This window comes from Lithobates pipiens, unplaced genomic scaffold, assembly GCF_037356315.1.
Source record: "Lithobates pipiens isolate NorthernLeopardFrog02 unplaced genomic scaffold, aLitPip1_a1.2 Scaffold_28, whole genome shotgun sequence".
NCBI classification, from domain to species: domain Eukaryota; kingdom Metazoa; phylum Chordata; class Amphibia; order Anura; family Ranidae; genus Lithobates; species Lithobates pipiens.
The window spans coordinates 28,699,979-28,715,856 of NW_027507789.1; the positions used below are offsets into that span (position 1 = coordinate 28,699,979).

Genomic DNA, 15,878 nt, shown 5'->3' on the forward strand with positions numbered 1-15,878 from the left:
ATTGGGGAAAGTGTGCACTATACAGGGATATGTTTTGTTCATATTTCATGACTGAGGTTTACAATCACTTTAAACTTAAAAATAAATTGCCCATATTTGCTTTCTGGGAATTTAGGTCAAATGTGAATTGGGACTAAGGGACTAGTTGGGACTTAGGTTAGGGGGTCACACGCTGCTCAATACCCAGATAACTAGATGAACAGATAAACGGAGAGATGGGAGAAGCACAGTGAAGGGGAGAAGCAATGAGAGCAAAGCAAAAAATTCCTTTAAGGCCCGTTTTACATATATGTGATTCGGATGCGTTTTTAACCGCATCCGATACGCATAAGATGTGAATCAGACCGGCTTTGAATATTACATTTCAATAAAGAGGACCTGCCATGCTTATTTCTATTACACGGGATGTTTACATCCCGTGTAATAGGAATAAAAAAAAATTAAAAATAAAAAGTAAAATAAATAAGAAAAAAAAATGTACGTGGTGTTCGCATCCCACATGTGAGGTTTTCGATGCGATCATTAGAGTGAGAGCAATAATTCTACTGCTAGAACTCCTCTGTAACTCCAAACTGGTAACTTAGAAATAGTTTAAGCGTCGCCTATTGAGATTTTTAAGTAGTCGCCATTCCACGAGCGTGTACTGTTTAAAGCATGACATGTTAGGTATCTATTTACTCGGCATAACATCATTTTTCACATTATACAAAAAATATTTGTCTACCTTTACTGCTTTTTTTTATTCATTAAAGTGTATTTTTTTCCCAAAAAACTGCATTTGAAAGACCGCTGCGCAAATACATGTGACATAAAATATTGCAACGACCGCCGTTTTATTCCCTAGGGTCTCTGCTAAAAAAGAATAATGATATCATGTTTGGGGGGTTCTAAGTAATTTTCTAGCAAAAAATACAGATTTTTTTTTACTTAAACAACAATGTCAGAAAAAAGGCCCGGTCTTAAAGTGGTTAAATCTAGTTTGGTGCAACAAGGTGTTTTATGAACGCGGCCGGGGCCTGGAATGAGCTGTACACATCAAGCGTTGTCACATTATGTACAGACTACCTTTCTGTACAAATTTCGTTATGTTTCCTTATAAGCCTAATAAATAATTCATAAGGGAAAAGCTTGAAAAAATTAGGTCAGAGTTCCTTTAATTTAGTGAAGAATCACAGCTCCGCTCTGGAAGTTTGCAGAACATCACATTTTAAATTCCGGGCTTCTGACAGCAGTTGTTGGAGTCGGAGCAGCCTGGCAATTAACTGGCACCCAGACAGCTCTGGGAACACTAAACCCTTTAGAAAATGTCACCTGCAGCCGCCACATTTAGATGCCAGTCAGACTTTATTGGGGCTTTTTAAATTAGCGCAGTTATCAGCTTAAAAGCAAAGATTGGAGCAGAAAGCCCGCTGACAAGAGTGACTGGTAAAGTGCACCGGTAGTCTTGGAGTATTGTCCCTCGTCTCATGGTTACGATTTATGGAAGCACAGAGTACCATCCACAGAGTACCCTCATCCACAGAGTACCCCCATCCACAGAGTACCCCCATCCACAGAGTACCTCCATCCACAGAGTACCTCCAACCACAGAGTACCCCCATCCACAGAGTACCCCATCCACAGAGTACCTCCATCCACAGAGTACCTCCAACCACAGAGTACCCCCATCCACAGAGTACCCCCATCCACAGAGTACCTCCATCCACAGAGTACCCCCATCCACAGAGTACCTCCATCCACAGAGTACCTCCAACCACAGAGTACCTCCAACCACAGAGTACCCCCATCCACAGAGTACCCCCATCCACAGAGTACCCCCATCCACAGAGTACCTCCATCCACAGAGTACCTCCATCCACAGAGTAGCCCCATCCACAGAGTACCCCCATCCACAGAGTACCTCCATCCACAGAGTACCCCCATCCACAGAGTACCTCCATCCACAGAGTACCCCCATCCACAGAGTACCTCCATCCACAGAGTACCTCCATCCACAGAGTATCTCCATCCACAGAGTAACCCCATCCACAGAGTACCTCCATCCACAGAGTACCCCCATCCACAGTGTACCCCCCTCCACCGAGTACCTCCATCCACAGAGTACCACCATCCACAGAGTACCCCAGGGGGGCATCACAAGGAATTTGGAGCACATTTCTAACTGTTTCCAGACGCCTGGATCCATAGAATGTGTTTAGCCAACAGGGCCAGATCTAGCCTATCTGATCTGGGTGTGCAGTAAAAAATAAGTCAGGGGCCATAATGTCAACACACACAATGTCAGGACCTCGGAAACAATTGTATGTATTAGTATATCATTAGATTAGGGTCATCAAAAAAAAAACTGTGCCCCCGTAAATCAGTGTCACAATCAGAGTACCCCCTTATACCAGTGTCCCAATCAGAGTACCCCCTTATATCAGTGTCCCAATCAGAGTATCCCCTTATATCAGTGTCCCAATCAGAGTACCCCCTTATATCAGTGTCCCAATCAGAGTACCCCCTTATATCAGTGTCCCAATCAGAGTACCCCCTTATATCAGTGTCCCAATCAGAGTACCCCCTTATATCAGTGTCCCAATCAGAGTATACCCTTATATCAGTGTCCCAATCAGAGTACCCCCTTATATCAGGGTCCCAATCAGAGTACCCCCTTATATCAGTGTCCCAATCAGAGTACCCCCTTATATCAGTGTCCCAATCAGAGTATACCCTTATATCAGTGTCCCAATCAGAGTACCCCCTTATATCAGTGTCCCAATCAGAGTACCCCCTTATATCAGTGTCCCAATCAGAGTACCCCCTTATATCAGTGTCCCAATCAGAGTACCCCCTTATATCAGTGTCCCAATCAGAGTACCCCCTTATATCAGTGTCTCAATCAGAGTACCACCTTATACACAGTAAAATCGGCAGTGTTAAATTTAACTTGTGGGATTATAAAAACAATTTCCTGGTGTTTATATAATCCACACTGTCAGAGTTAAATTACCGTGTTTCCCCGATAGTAAGACACCCCCGATTGTAAGACGTATCGGGAGTTTCAGAGGGGTCGGCTAATATAAGCCGTACCCCGAAAGTAAGACATATGTCTTACTTTTGGGGAAACACGGGGGTATTGCCGCCTCCAGTGGCGTACTAAGAGTGGGGTGGGGGGTGCGGGCCGCACCGGGTGCCACACCCTGGGGGGTGCCAGGCCAGCGCCCTCCCCCTCCGACTGAAGAGACAGCGCCGTTCTGATCAGTCTCGGGCAGCGGCTGTCACTCACAGCCGAGCAGAGTGAAGCCGCCTCCCCCTCCTCTTGTATGGCTACACAGTGCTGTCCATGAAGGAGAAGGAGGGGGAGGCGGCTTCACTGAAGCCGCCTCCCCCTCCTCCTCCTCCTCCTCCATACACAGCACTGTGTAGCCATACAAGAGGAGGGGGAGGTGGCTTCACTCTGCTCGGCTGTGAGTGACAGCCGCTGCCCGAGACTGATCAGAACGGCGCGACGCAACCACAGAGAAGGGGATTATTGCGCCAGGTCCCGGATCACTGCCGACAGGTGTCACTGGCTCTGTGTCCTCCCGGTACAGGTCAGTGCTGGTCATACAGAGAGAGACCAAGGAGGGGGATAGGGAGGGGGGGTGTGAAGAGATTCTCTGCAGCTCTTATTATGTAACCGCAAGATGCAGCTGAGGAGGACTACAAGTCCCAACATACCGGGCTGTGTGGGCTTACAGTTCTCCTCTGCTGAGCATAGCAGCTTTGTATGCTTGGACTTGTAGTCCTCCATAGTGCAGCCTTGCATGCTGGGACTTGTAGGCCTCCTCTGTAGTACAGTGCAGCCTTGCATGCTGGGACTTGTAGTCCTCTGTAATGCAGTGCAGCCTTGCTTGCTGGGACTTGTAGTCCTCTTCTGTAGCGCAGTGCAGCTCTGCATGCTGGGATTTTTTTCCAATATAAGACATACCCCGAAAGTAAGACATAGTGGGGCTTTTGGGAATAAAAAGAAAGTAAGACACTGTCTTACTTTCGGGGAAACACGGTAACGCTTGTAAAAGTTGTTCAACTCTGTATTTTCTCCGGATAAAGAAGATTGTTTACACTAATAGTGTTAATTCCCTGTAATTCAACACCATAATATAAACACTTTACTTACAAACAACGTAACACCAGGATTTTAACACTGGCAATTTTACTGTGTATCAATTTCCCAATCAGAGTATACCCTTACATCAGATCTCCCCAGCAGAGTACCCCCTAATAGCAGATCTCCCCATCAGAGTACCCCCTTATATCAGTGTCCCAATTAGAGTACCCCTTTCATCAGATGTCCCCATCAGAGTACCTCATTACATCAGATGTCCCTATCAGCAGGCCCACACTGGGACAAAAAAATAGGCCTGGGCATTTTGGACTGAGCAGCCCATGAGCATAGGGGGGATGTGGAGAGCACAGGGGGCAGCGGAAAGCATGGGGGGAGTAGAGAGCACAAGGGGGCACTGAAGAGCATGGGGGGAGTGGAGAGCACAGACGGGCACCAGAGAGCATGGGGGGGGGGTGTGGAGAGCACAGGGGGCAGCGGAGAACATGGAGGGGATGTGGGGCAGCGGAGAGCATGGGGGGGATGTAAAGAGCACAGGGGCAGTGGAAAGCATGCGGGGAGTGACGAGCACAAGGGGGCATTGGAGAGCATGGGGGGATGTAAAGAGCACAGGGGGCAGCGGAAAGCATGGGGGGAGTGGAGAGCACAAGGGGGCACTGGGGAGCATGGGGGAGGTGGAGAGCACAGGGGGCAGCGGAGAGCATGGGGGGGATGTGGAGAGCACAGGGGGGCAGCGGAGAGCATGGAGAGGATGTGGAGAACACATGGGGCAGCAGAGAGCATAGGGGGAGGTGGAGAGCACAGGGGGGCAGCGGACAGCATGGGGGGAGGTGGAGAGCACAGGGGGGCAGCGGATAGCATGGCGGGAGGTGGAGAGCACAGGGGGGCAGCGGAGAGCATGGGGGGAGGTGGACAGCACAGGGGCAAAGAGTACGATGGAGATGGCTGCATATAGAAGAATCATTCTCTCCATCTTCCTCCTGCAATCTTTGAATGCCTGCTTCTCCTCTCCCTCTTGCAGGCATTCAAAGACTGCAGGAGGAAGATGGAGAGAATGATACTTCTAAATGCAGCCACCTCCACTGCTCCTCCTATCCAGGTTACGGGGGGCTGTCCCATCAGAGTACCACCTTACATCAATTGTCATCATCAGAGTGCCCCTTACCATGGGCGTCCGCAGAACTTTTTTCAGGAGGGGGCATAATCTTGGATCAACCATGCTCCACCCCTTTTTGACAATGTCATGAAGGGGAGGGGCTTAGTCATCACATAAAGCGCAGGCATGTGCCCATCAATTGCAGCCTCACTGTGCCCATCAAATGTGGCCTGTACAGTATGGAGGGTGTACAGTATATGTATATATAGGGGGTGGATATTGTTAATATATACAGGAAAGAAGATGGGTGTATATAGCTGTAGACAGGACAGGACAGATGATGCCTGGAGTTTGCATGTTCTCCCTGTGTCTGCGTGGGTTTCCTCCGGGTGCTCCGGTTTCCTCCCACACTCCAAAGACATGCTGGTAGGTTAATTGGATCCTGTCTAAATTGTCCCTAGAATGTATGAATGTGAGTTAGGGACCTTAGATTGTAAGCTCCTTGAGGGTAGGGACTGATGTGAATGTACAATGTATATGTAAAGCGCTGCGTAAATTGATGGCGCTATATAAGTAACTGAAATAAATAAATAAATAATAAAATATGATCTTTCCTATATCTGGCACCCTCCTTCAATGATCATACCTGTATTCACTCAGCTGCCCCCCTCATCTGTATATATGTCAGGCCCCCACATCTGTAAGCACACACACACAGCTCTGCCCCCCCCCCCCCATACACAAACAGCCTCCTCCCTTCACTTGTACTCACAGCCCCCACTTGTAAGGTGGTCTTCCTTCTCCTATATCCAAGTCCAAAAACCATAATGACAACGTGAAAGAAGTTTGTTTGAAATCTTTGCAAATTTATTAAAAATAAGATGAAAAATATCCCATGTAAATAAGCATTCACAGCCTTTGCTCAATACTTTGTTGAAGCACCTTTGGCACTATTTACAGCCTCAAGTCTTTTTGAGTATGATGCTGCAAGCTTGGCACACCTATTATTGGGCAGCTTCTCCCATTCTTCTTTGCAGGACCTCTCAAGCTCCATCAGGTTGGATGGGGAGCATTGGTGCACAGCCATTTTCAGATCTCTCCAGAGATGTTCAATCTGGTCCAGATCTCTCCAGAGATGCCTCTTCCTGACGGCCACAGGACGTGCCCAAGGCTGAGAATCCATGATCTGCAGCCCTGCATCTCTGCAGCACCACTGGATCCGTATATGAGGACCATCCTATGGACCATCTCATATATACAGATGAGCCTTCTTAACTTCCTTTTCCTGTAAGGCGGCGTACACACGCGGGGACTGTCTGCCGAAACTAAGTTCGTCAAACAGTCCGCTCAAACTTTTGAATGAACGAACACGCCCACACACGGCACTTTTTGAGCGGACAAATACGGCAAACTTTGTTCGTCGTACTAAGTCCGCGCAACTTTTGAAATGAACGGACTCGCCCACACACGAGGCAACAGTCCGCTCATTTCGAGCGCGTGTGCAGGTAGGCGGGGCCCGCGACGGAGACGTCGCGGGCTCCGCCGCCTGGAATGTACTTAAAGGGGAACCCCAACGCCGAAAAAAATCGGCGTGGGGGTCCCCCCAAAGTCCACAACAGACCCTTGTCCGAGCACGCTACCCGGCCGGCCAGGAAAGGGGGGCGAGCGAGCGCGCCCCCCTCCCGAACCGTACCAGGCCGCGTGCCCTCAACATGGGGGGTGCCTTGGGGAAGGGGGGGCCGCGCGGCCCCCCCACCCCAAAGCACCTTGTCCCCATGTTGATGAGGACAAGGGCCTCTTCCCGACAACCCTGGCCGTTGGTTGTCGGGGTCTGCGGGCGGGGGGCTTATCGGAATCCGGGAGCCCCCTTTAATAAGGGGGCCCCCGGATACCGGCCCCCCACCCTATGTGAATGAGTATGGGGTACAATGTACCCCTACCCATTCACCTGTAAAATAAAAGTACCCAAAAAAAAAACACAACACACGAGATAAAATATTTTAGTGCACAGCTCCGGGGGTCTTCCGTCTTCGGGGGTCTTCTCGCCGGACTCCTCCGCTATCTTCTTGTAGCTCTTTTGCTAGCGGAGGAGTCCGGCTTTCTTCCTCCCCGCCGCCGGCCTCTTCTCCCGACTTCGGGGGTCTTGTCCCCCTCTTCGGTTCTTCTGCCGGGCCACCGCGCCTTCTTATAGCTCTTTTGCAGGCGGTGGCCCGGTCTTCTGTCGCCGCTGTCGCCTTCCGGTCGCCTTCCGTTCTTCTTCTTGTTCTTCTTCTTCTTCTTCTCCAGGAGATGTTGACACGTCGCTCTCTCCGGCCGGAATGCCAGAGCCGCGCTGTGCGGCCACTTATATAGTGACAATGGGGCGGTATCACATGGTATATGTCACATGGGTTGGTCACATGGTGACCCCGCCCCCTTACGATGTCATAGTCCCCATGTGACATCAACCCATGTGACCAACCCATGTGACATATACCATGTGACACCGCCCCATTGTCACTATATAAGTGGCCCCGCCTACCTGCACACGCGCTCAAAATGAGCGGACTGTTGCCTCGTGTGTGGGCGAGTCCGTTCATTTCAAAAGTTGTGCGGACTTAGTACGACGAACAAAGTTTGCCGTATTTGTCCGCTCAAAAAGTGCCGTGTGTGGGCGTGTTCGTTCATTCAAAAGTTTGAGCGGACTGTTTGACGAACTTAGTTTCGGCAGACAGTCCCCGCGTGTGTACGCGGCCTTAGTGTGACCTTTTATTGTGTCATTAAAGCATTCTCTAATACTACACTTAGGTGGCGCTTCCTTCTCTACCTTACTCCTGGACTCACACTGTTGCATTGTAGTAACATTTGCAATGCTCATCATGTGCGCTGGTGCTTTTCATTGCCATTCATTCTGAATGGCACCCCGAAGCATGCATGTCTCTTTGCCAAATGCATGCGCCCTTTTTGGGGGGTCGTGATGGGTTAATGTGAATTGTGTTACGGAAGCCCATTCTGCAGTAATGCAACACATGTAAACGCATATCATAATGAGCATTAATGCACAAGTGTTAAAAGAACTGCAAAGATGTAACTGGGTGCTTAATGCCAATGATTCATGGAAACAGATTCTTGGAGAATGATGACCAAGGCCAGCACTCTAGTATTAAAAGACAAGCAGTGATTGCACTATGCACATATTGCCGATGTGGCTTTTTCCTTAAAGGGTTACACTGTCCAGAACTGATATTTCAGCATTTGGAGACTTAAAGTGGAATTCCAGGCTATACTAAGTATATGCTTAAACCCACTCCAGCCCCTCTGTAACTCCTATTCTAATTACCCCGTGAAAGGAAGATGCTTATACAGTACCAATTTTCAGGGTGCTCTGGTCCGATCACACGATCTCCCCATCAGACGGCTTTAGGGGATAGGAGAGATTGCTGACAGTAGCTAAAATGCTTGCTATGGAGCATCCATTGCTTGCTGTTCCTCCTCTTCCCTGAAGCCACCGGTGGAGCCGATCATGTGACTGGCCCAGAGCCCTCTTAGAACGGGTAAGTGTACACATTTTCCTTTCACAGAGTAGTTATAAATCCTGTAGCTGTTGACTTTTAATAAAAGGACACTTAACTGTCCAGGGATCCAGTGATGTCCTCACCCCAGGCCGATTCTTCAATTGGCTTTGGGTGCAGGCACCGTCATTGCAAGTAAGAGAAACAGGCAGTGAAGTCTTGCAGCTTCACAGCTGGTTTCCTACTGCACATACGCGAGTCATGCTGTGCTTTGTGAATGGTCCCGTAGTCTTCTGGAACCTGTGATGTGTCCCAGAAGGCTGCGGGGGAAGGAGGGGGGCCCAAGTTGAGGCTCAGATCGCCGCAGCACATCTGACTGGAAGTGGGAGCGGGTACCTGTCAAAACCAGGTACCCGTTCCCCCCTCACCCTTAAAAAAGTGCCAAATGTGGCCGTTGGAGGGGGGGGATGTAAACAAGCAGCACTTCTTCATTTGGGTGACGTTCCACTTTAAGCATAGTTAGGAAAAACCTGGGATTCCACCTTAAGTCAATTTAAAGTTCCTTATATCTCTTGTTGATGAGATTTCTGTGCTTGAGCTGTAGCTATTATGAGAGTTCCCACTCTCCTTGTTGGATTTTTTATATTTTAAATTTTGGAGGATGTAACAGGGAGAGCTTGAAAACATAAAGGTGGAAAGGAACACCCAAAACTCCCAAGTAGACAGGAACAGAGTCAGGAATTCTAGCAGGGAGATCTTTCTGTTGATGTATCAGATATATATAGGAAGACAAGAGCTGACATGGCCCACCAGATTGTGATGTGAGCATATTAGTTACTAACTCCTCTTTCCTGGAACATTTTAAGTTCTGTTTCTCATAACTGGCTACAGCCATTTTTCATTCTTTTCTTGCCCACACGAGCAAAAAGTCAAGCGATACAGAATCAGATGGATGCAAAACAAGAAACCTGAGGGTAAATGGCAGGAAAGCCTTTTAATAATTTTTTTAAGGACCACTATACATAAATGATGTGATTTTCATAATATGGTCAAAAAACAAAAGAATGAATTTGACTGGAACGTGTGGGATTTTAGACCACCCAGACTGATCATACAGCCCTAGGCATGAGAAAACAGCAGCTACTGATCTAACAGCCTCAGGTTTGAAAAGACAGTCAACTAATTAGATAATCGTCAGCTTGAGAGGATAGTTGACTGATCAGACAACATTAGGTTTGAGAAGACATTTAGCTGATTTAATAATCCCCAGATTTAAAAGGATAGTTTACTAATCAGACAACCCTATGCTTGAGAAGACATTTAACTGGTCAGACAACCCTAGACTTGAAAATATAGTTGTCTAATTAGACAGCTTGAGAAGATCAACTAATGAGACAACCCTAGACTTCAGAAGACAGTCAACCGATCAGACAACCCTAGACTTCAGAAGACAATCAACTGATCAGACAACCCTAGACTTCAGAAGACAGTCAACCGATCAGACAACCCTAGACTTCAGAAGACAGTCGACTCATTAGACAACCCTAAACTTCAGAAGACAGTCGACTCTTACAGCAAGCCTTAACTTCAGAAGACAGTCAACTGATCAGACAACCCTAGACTTCAGAAGACAGTCGACTCTTCCAGCAAACCTTAACTTCAGAAGACAGTCAACTCATCAGACAGCCCTAGACTTCAGAAGAGAGTCGACTCATTAGACAACCCTAAACTTCAGAAGACAGTTGACTCTTCCAGCAAATCTTAACTTCAGAAGACAGTCGACTCATCAGACAACCCGAGACTTCAGAAGACTGTTGACTCAGACAACCCTAGTTTTCAGAAGACAGTTGACTCATCAGACAATACTAGACTTCAGATGACAGTTGACTCATCAGACAACTCAAGACTTCAGAAGACAGACAACTTAGACAGCCCTAGACTTCAGAAGACAGTTGAATCATCAGACAATCCTACACTTCAGATTACAGTCAACTCATCAGACAACTCCAAATTCAGAAGACAGTTGGCTCATCAGACAGCCCTAGACTTAGGTTAGTCTATTGATTAGATAACCCTGGGCTTCCGAAGACAGTTGGCTCACTGGACAAACCTAGGCTTGACAATTGACAGGAAATAGTAAATTCTGTATGATCACTGATGTTCCCCTCTGTGATAAACAGCTTTGGATGTGTTCAGGGACTTCTTTATTCCCCTTCTGTGCCCTGCACAGTGCTTTGGTTGGATATCTATAGGCATCCACGGACACAAATAAGAGATCTGGCCTGTGCAGCCATGGGCTAGGTAGAGCTGTTACTTTTTCAGTCTTTCTGTCCTTTTGCTAATCAGTATGTAAAAAAAACTCACCATAAATCTTCTGAATTCCCTGTAAGTCATCTTGTGGAAGCTTAAAGTTGTGCGTTTCCATATACTGGTAGAATGGCGCCATGATAGCACTGGGGTCATTAGAATGTTCCAAACCCAAGGCGTGACCGAGTTCATGTACAGCAACGAGGAAAAGGTCGTTACCTGCAGCAGTAAAGAAAATACAGGTGATAAGACATTAATCAGTCATTACCTTGTCATACGTTTTCACCTCATCAAACACAGGTGTAAAACTGAACAATGTGTAATGTAAGGGGACCCATTTGAATAAGTAAAAGTGCATAGTCCATAAAAATGGAAAATACTTGAGGGCACGTGGAGGCTCGAACCCATGCTGGGCTTTTTGTGTCTACGGACACAGATAGCATGGCTCTGCCCTGCCTCCATTCTCTCTTCACTGGATTTGATTGACAACAACAGGAGCCAATGGTTCCTGCTGCTGCCTGCATGTCCTGTTTGGACAGAGAGAGCAGTGCTCTGGAACACAACATTGGATCGAGATCAAGTAAATATTTAGGAGGGGGCTGGGGTAGAGCTGAACATGTAGGGCTAGTTACCTTAATGCAGGAATTGCATTAAAGTAAAACAAAAACTTAAAGTGGTTGTGAAACCTTACATATACCCAGTGAAGTGACTAGCATTAGAATATACACAGAGATGAAACAAATCCTCCTTCATAAGTTGTAACTGTGTATCTGCAGCCATTTCACATTCGCATCCTAAGACTAGGTTGTGCGCAGGACCTTTACTAAGCTGAGATTAAGCCCCTCCCCTCCTTTTTAAGTCCCACCTCTGTCTTTCATTTGTCACATGCTGGAGCTTCAGTGGACAAAGCTGTAACTCTCTATTAACATAAATGGAACCTCCCCCTACAGTAGTCACTAGGCAGAGTAGATAGAGATTCTAGGTGTATGGTTCCATTCATGCTCAGAGGAAACTATTGCACAGGAGTGGCCAATGCCAAAGTAAATGTACTGTGCGAAGAATGCAAACACCACCATGGAGAGTTAAGTATGCTTCAGGGATGGGGTTAGTCTAGAATAGAACAGTATAGGGCTCTGGTGCTCAACCTGCGGCCCAGGGGCTGCATGTAGCTTTTTGGTAAATGATGTGCTGCCCTCGGACCTCAGCAGTAAAAGTATTGGTCTCTACTAGTCTCATGTAACATGTTCCCAGTTTCAGAGTACATGTCTCAACCAAACCACACACCCTGAAGCATTTTGCCACGCTCACTAGTGGTGATTAAAGCGGAGTTCCACCCAAAAGTGGAACTTCCGCTCATTTTTCTCCTCTCCCCCTCCGGTGCCACAATTGGCACCTTTCGGGGGGGGGGGGGGGGGCGTGGACAGGATACCTGTCTTTGACAGGTATCCTGTTCCCACTTCTGAGAGTCCGCGCCGCAGCCCCTGACATCACCACGGGGCTGCCTCCTCCTCTCCCTGTCGCTAGGCCAGTAGGAGAGAGGAGTGAGGCCTCGTGCATGCACAGTAGGGTTCCCGGTGTGAAGCCGAAAGGCTACACTGCTGGGTACCCTTACCCGCAATGGCAGTGGCAGCACCCAACAGCTGATGGAAACATCAGCTGCGGTGCCGACATCGCTGGACTCAGGACAGGTAAGTGTCCTACTGTTAAAAGCCAGCAGCTGCAATATGTGTAGCTGCTGGCGCTTCATTTTTTTTTTTTTGGGCGGAACACCGCTTTAAGCCCCGGCGGGCAAGGCAAAAAGCATCAGGCTGTGTGGTTTGGTGGAGACATGTAGGCTGAGGCCACTCTATCGCTCTCTTTCTTGCTCTTTATTGTTTATACACCTGGGCTGGTCGGGCATAGTGGCTATCCTTTCCTCTTTACATTTACCAGCCCTCTTGATTGGTATCAGGACAAGCCTGCTCCCCATGTTCTTGGACACAGGGATACATTTTTACCTCTACTTTGAGAGGCGCCATAAGCAAACAGGTCGCATGTTCCCAGTTTCGTATTGTTTTCTGTAGCATATCCCCAGCAAAAATTGTAGCATGTCCACACTCTCTGACCCTCATTTCCTCCATTGGGTCTGCAGTTTCTTACTGTCTTCTCAAGCATTACATATAGTGAACATTATGTGACGCCCTTTGGTGATGTCAGGGGTCGCATTTGAGGCCCCCTTTAGCGGATACAACTACTAGCTTAGAGGCTAGGGAGGCGGATGAGGCTGTTTGGATCTGTCTTTTCCTCCTGATTCTGTACCACATTGTTCCTGTGCCTGGTTCCTGCTCCATAGTTGTCCTAAACTAGGGATCTTCAAACTTTGGCCCTCCAGCTGTTGTAGAACTACAAGTCCCAGGAGGCATTGTAAAACTATGATATTTACAGACATGAATAGGCATGATGGGAATTGCAGTTCCTGAACAACTGGAGGGCCGTAGTTTGAGGACCCCTGTCCTAAACCCCTAACCCCTGTCCCCTACATTAACCAAACAAATAATCTAAACCAGCCTTTTTCAACCAGGGTTCCCATGCATGGGTTGGACTGGGACAAAAATTTGGCCCTGGACTTCATCCAGACTGGCCCACTTTAATTTTGCAAACACGCACAAAAACAGCATATAAACTATACGCAATTGTGCAAAAAATACAGAAGCATAACATAACGAGTTCTCACTGACCTCTTTTATTATTTTACTTATTCTCCTCTGTATTTTTCTCCTCCTTCTCATATCACTGCGTGAAATGGAGGGCTAACGTCATGTGGGAACATTGCTACAGCCTCATTGGCTGGAATTTCAGAAACTGACATTGCTACACAACCATTGGCTGTCTTTCTGTAATGCAGCGGCGCTGAGGCTGAGCCGGGTTGCGCACTATGAAGTGAGGTGATGGGCAGTGCGGATGACAGGTCTCTTCCATACCGGGCGGCCAGACAACCCACCCCCCCAACCTGATGGCCACCCAAGCCCCCACTTCACTGGCCATTAGCCATTCTACTTTATTTCTCCTACAGGCAGTACAGCAGCGCTCAAATTAAAGGGGTTGTAAACCTATGCATTAATGTGAACTCCTGGCAGTCGCCGCCCCCCTGTTTTACTTACCTGAGCCCCTTCATCTCTTCAGCGGGGATGCACTCTCCCTCTCTCCGCAGGGTCCAGGCTCTTGATTGGATAGATTGATAGCAGTGCAGCCATTGGCTCCTGCTGCTGTCAATCAAATCCAATGAGGCGGGCACTGGGGAGGGTGGGGCTGAGTCCGGCATATGTGTCTGTGGACGCAAATGCTGGACTCGGGAGCGAGCCCGTAAGGTAAGCCCCTTGGGAGAGTGCTTCTTCTAGGGGGTTATCTGATGTGGAGAGGAGCCGCGAGAGACGCAGAGGGAACCTAGAAGAGGATGTTTGGGGCCACTCTGTGCAAAACTAACTGCACAGTGGAGGTAAGTATATTTGTTATTTAAAAAAAACCAAAAAAAAAACCGATCCTTTACAATCACTTTAATGGCTGTACGAGCTGCGCAGCCATTACTTTGATAGGATGTCACTGAAACTCCCGGTAGTCCCGATCGCCAGTACATGCCTGGTTCCCAGGCACCCTGGGATGCCTTCAGGTTTCTTCAGGGGTGCCCTGGCAAAATGCCTAAAAATTGCCCTAAAAGGTATACAAGCCAGCAGGTGGATCAAGCCTACCTTTTAGCTACACAAAGCCACAGGTTTTTCTAGTGCACCATTTCAACCTTCCAGCCACCGGCATTTTCTTTGGAAAAATAAATCGCCTCTAACATTGGGTGTCCAACGTGTGTCGATGCTGCCGCATTATGTAAAACGAGTAGAATGTTTTTTTTTACATTTTAGAATGGGGTGCCTTGAGGCTGTCTGTAATTTTAACCACTTGCCAACCAGCCACCGCAGTTTTACTGCAGCAGAATGGCACTGCTAGGCGAAATGACATTATGTTACATTGCTTCACCCTCTGGCCACTAGGGGCGCACCCGCATGCCTGCTGCTTGCCCCTGGAGCCGATGCAAGTGCCCGGCAGGCGCGATGACCACCGAGCTCCCGTGATCACTCGTGACACACTGAGAACCGGGAGCTGTGTGTGTAAACACACAGCTCCCGGTTCTCTGAGGGGAGAAGAGACTGATTGTGTGTTCATACAAAGTATGAACAGCGATCTGTCATCTCCCCTATACAATCTCCTCCCCCCTTCAGTTAGAACAGAGAGAGGGAACACAGTTAACCCCTTGATTGCCCCCTAGTGTTAACTTCTTCCCTGCCAGTGACATGTTGACAGTAATCAATGCGTTTTTATAGCACTGATTGCTGTATAAATGCCAATGGTCCCAAAAATGTGTCAACAGTGTCTGATGTGTCCGCCATAAAAATTGCAGATCATCACCATTATTAGTATAAATCTATCCCCTATTTTGTAGACGCTATAATTTTTGCACAAACCAATCAATATATGCTTATTGCGATTTTTATTACCAAAGATATGTAGAAGAATACATATCGGCCTAAACTGAGAAAAAAAATTTCTTTTTTAAAAAAAATGAGTATACTTATAGCAAAAAGTACAAAATATGGGGGGTTATTTACAAAAGGCAAATCCACTTTGCACTGAAAGTGCACTTGGCAGTGCAGTCGTTCTAAATCTAAGGGGTAGATCTAAATTGAGGGGAAGCTCTGCTGATTTTTATCATCCAATCATGTGCAAGCTAAAATGCTGTTTTTTATTTTCCTGGCATGTCCCCCTCGGATCTACTGTGACTTTACTTCCAAGTGCAAATTTCAGTGCAAAGTGGATTTTCCTTTAGTATATAACCCCTTTGGTGTTTTTTTCCAAAATTGTTGCTGTTTTT

The 15,878-nt window shown here is 47.6% G+C and overlaps 1 protein-coding gene across 1 annotated transcript in view; it reads right to left on the minus strand.

The window, feature by feature from the left end:
- Window positions 1-15,878, minus strand: part of MMP24 (matrix metallopeptidase 24) — a 160,605-nt gene that overhangs the window by 20,415 nt on the left and 124,312 nt on the right. The window contains exon 5 of the mRNA XM_077458962.1: window positions 11,039-11,200. Coding sequence (XP_077315088.1) covers window positions 11,039-11,200 — 162 coding nt within the window. The remainder of the gene's footprint in view (window positions 1-11,038; window positions 11,201-15,878) is intronic.